General features: G+C 37.7%; 1 protein-coding gene across 1 annotated transcript in view; it reads left to right on the top strand.

The window, feature by feature from the left end:
• Positions 1 to 1,557, top strand: part of LOC121374246 (cytochrome P450 2U1-like) — a 3,429-nt gene extending 1,872 nt beyond the window's left edge. Inside the window, exon 1 of the mRNA XM_041501264.1 lies at positions 1 to 1,557. This exon is cut by the window's left edge and continues 1,872 nt beyond it. Coding sequence (XP_041357198.1) covers positions 1 to 188 — 188 coding nt within the window. The 3' untranslated portion in view covers positions 189 to 1,557.
• The last annotated feature ends 2,505 nt before the right edge of the window (positions 1,558 to 4,062 follow it).

Raw genomic sequence — 4,062 nt, 5'->3', positions numbered from 1 at the left:
GACCGAGGAATTGTCTGGGGGAATCATTGGCCAGAATGGAGTTGTTTCTCTTCATGGCGACCATGATACAGAAGTTTGAATTCGTCAAAGCGGAGGGGTGTTCCCTGCCCACGATGGAATCCGTGTACGGTGTTACTCAGGCTCCACAGCCGTACAATGTAAGAGTTGTTTTGAGAGAAGGACTATGAGTTAATTTCAAAGATGTCAAGACTCTCTTCAGTTTCAATGTCAAAACTTTTGTCAGTTTCAGTGTCAAGACTTTCGTGAATTTCAGTGTTAAAGCCTTCGGGAGTTTCAGTGTCAAGACGATCGTTAGTTTCATTGTCAAGACCTTCAGGACTTTAGTGAGTTTCAATTTCAAAACTTTCGTGAGTTTCAGTGTCAAGACTGTCATGAAATTCAATGTCAATATTTTCGTGAGCTTCAATGTCAAAGACTTTCGTCAGTTTCAACGTCAATTTTTTTTATGAGTTTAATATCAAGACTTTCGGGACTTTCAATGTCAAGGCTTTCGAGAATAAACTGTGGTACAGTTTTAACACGTTAACAAAAGAGTAATTAATCAACTTTCTTCTTTACTAACATAAAAGGAATTTGCTTTATATAACTTAGTTGGTGTGAACAGAAATACAACTAATTTGTGTGTATATATTACAGTAAAATGGTGTAACCGGTCATTTCACAGAATCCCTGAAATTAGCAAAACACTAGTACTACCGTATATTGTTTGTTATTAGAAACGTTTCCGATAATTGAAATCAAACATTACTTAGATTTTATTGAATAGGTTATCCATTTCCAGACATCGGAATGTTTCTGGTCATCCTGGCGTTTTTAATACCACGAAAAGCATTTTTCAATATTTAAAAAAACGCACATCAGTGTTTCTACCAAAAAGATATGGTATGGCGCTATGGAAATGGATGCAACCACAGTCAACAGTGGGTATGGGACGCCTCCCCCAGAAAGAAAATGGGTTAAGTTTAGGGTTAGGGTTAAGAAAATCATACAGTAATGATAAGAGTAATTAATTTTGTCAAAAGGTTAACTTTTTTTTTTAAATCTGCAAAACAATTTAGGTATGGTGCCATACTCATTTTACCCTCTGGAGGAAACCGCACATACATCTGAGAAGTAACGGTTATGGACTCTGGAGACGTGATCTAGCCTACTCTTTAAGGGTATTTCCCAGTTTTAACGTCAGTTTTGTTTCACACTATCATACTTTTATTCTAATGTATTACAGGTTTGCAGATTAAACAAACTTATTGACCATTTTCATGGTCGGAAACTAGGGTCTGTGACTTTAATACCATCCTAATTCTTCTCTGGTTGTATCTGTGATTTGTGTTTATATATGTTTTAAAGGCTATGTTCTGTAGTTGTACTTTAACATACCGTATTCGTAGCATTTGAGTATTTAGTGGCCTTCAATTGATTAGCTTTTATATTTTGGTTCACTTCTTGTATTGCATGTGTCTTAATTAAGTCTTTGTACAAACCATAATTATGGAACTTTACTAACGTTAAATCAAATTAAATAAATAATACATTATTCTATTTGGTTATGTTGTATACACATATGGTTACTGTTCTCTCAACATATAGGTTGGTTGCCACAGTTGTTGACAAAAACACATATGGCTGCTATGTAAGCAACTGTTACAGATTAACTTTCCATATATTTGTTAAATAGAATTGCTACGGTATCACATTTATGAACACAGAGTTGTGCAGTTTAAAGAATATAACTTAAGTGAAAATGTATACCAAATATAAGTAATTATAAACCTAACAAAGTTCAAAATTGACATGACTTTATATAGAGATCAGATGCAGGGGACCCAGAGAGGTTTGCGGAAGGGAAAGACTTGCTGACTGAACCCTCATACCAAATATGAAAGCCATCCTTACAAGCTAAAAAATAAATGGAGAAATTTATTACAAATTTCCAAATTACCTTCCCGTTGTCATGACATCAGTTATTGTCCTGAAAGTACTGTTGTACAAACATACCACAACGCCGTACTCGGGGTGGGTGGGTGGGTGGGAGCAACTGCCCCCCCCCCCCCCCACCCCGAGGGTACGGCCCTGTACCAAATATGAAAGTAATTTCAGAAACATTAACGTCTCAAATAATCTTGACCTCACGGAGCAGGAGGGGTCGGAGGTGTAGATGAAAGACTCACCTGGTGAATATTCATAACAAATATGAAATTCATCCATTAAAGGATTCAAGAACCAACGGCAATTGGAAAAACTTGCACCAAATATTAAAGAAGTTCTAAATGACCTTGACCTTGCCCTGGGGTCACATCGCTGGTCTAGTAACGATTTTAAGGTTGCACTCCTCCATTAATTACTCCATGAAATTCAATATAATTTCTGTCAGAATATATTTTGTGAAAAATACAGCAATATCGAAAGGGCTATGTGACTGCTTGTTTTAAGGGGTACTCTCGCTTGACAACTACCTTGCAAACAATAGACATAAGGGTGACCACCAAAATGTTGAGTTTGCCACCCGTATACGAGAGCGCCGTATCATGTTGCTGTTATACAAGTGGCTGTATAGCACTTGCACCATTATCATCAATTAGTCCTAAAACCAATGGGTTATTTAAATACTACAGAGGTCAACCTACTTGTAATCACAGGAGAATGATTTCAAAAGGAATTTCAGAATTTTGTATTATCCTAATGAGAAATTATTTACCTAAACCGGAACATACTAAGCTGCTACAAGAAATAACAATAACATAAATGGTACATTCAGTGTCAAAGACAAATAGAGAACATTAACCAAATTATACATTCACTGGCTGGAAGAAGGAGGTGAACGATCACTTGGTGAAAATCTATACCAAGTAAGACGGCCATCCACTAAACAACTGAGTTAAATGAAATCAGAACCACTTTAACCGAACTTCAACCAAATTCTAAATGACAGTGGCCTTGGCCCGTGCTTATAAAACCTTTTAGAGTCCAGACTCGGTCTCTAATGACGTCACACACATACATTTTGTATGGCGTTGTCATGGCATTACTGTCTCAGACTCTATTAGAGTCTCGAGTCTAGACTCTAAAAGTTTTATAAGCACCAGGCCTTGTCTTGAAAGAAGGACTAAATTAATGTTATATTTATGACACACACAAAACATTTTATTTACGGTTATATAACGTCGGACATATGGTTAAGGACGACTTGAGGTCATGGGGCTGGGATGTGCAGTTGAAAGACTATCACTTGGTGAATTGCCATGCAAAATATGAAAGTCATCCATTGAATAATTCTACAAATGTATCACAAAATATCACCACCAAAAGCCAACATATATACTAAAATGATGTCTGTAAACACGGTGTTCAATGCAAATGAAAAAAAAGAGTTATGTTTTATTTAACGACGCACTCAACACATTTTATTTACGGTTATATGGCGTCAAACATATGGTTAAGGACCACACATATATTGAGAGAGGAAACCCGCTGTCGCCACTTCATGGGCTACTCTTTCCGATTAGCAGTAAGGGATCTTTTATATGAACCATCCCACAGACAGGGTAGCACATACCACGGTCTTTGATATACAAGTCGTGGTGCACTGGCTAGTACGAGAAATAGCCCAATGGGCCCACCGACGGGGATCAATCCTACACCGACCGCGCATCGAGCGAACGCTGTACCACTGGGCTACATCCCACCCCCAATGGAAATGAGGTCATATATGGATTTTAAGCCGACTTAAAATCAAATGTTCATGCAGTCAGACAGCCGGACGGTTAGACAGAAATTGCCATTTGTTGACTCGCATTATACTGTTCAATTCATCATACAACACACACCTCAATCGAATGTTTTTTTTCCCCTGGCTCCCGCCATCATTCATCTTTATCATCCATTACCCTCAGCGTATCATTCTCATTATCTTAATATAAAAAATCTTTCCAATTTCTGCTACGATTTCAATGTTTCGACCCGGTCTGTCAGTTTCCTCCTACTCCGTCTTCCCAAGTTGTCTATGTGTACTTCTCTGGCATCCTCGTCCTCTACCGCTAATAA

Source organism: Gigantopelta aegis, chromosome 6 (assembly GCF_016097555.1).
Source record: "Gigantopelta aegis isolate Gae_Host chromosome 6, Gae_host_genome, whole genome shotgun sequence".
In the NCBI taxonomy this organism is placed as follows: Eukaryota; Metazoa; Mollusca; class Gastropoda; order Neomphalida; family Peltospiridae; genus Gigantopelta; species Gigantopelta aegis.
The sequence above is the reverse complement of the archived record's forward strand: the minus strand, read 5'-3'. Positions and strand labels throughout refer to the sequence as shown.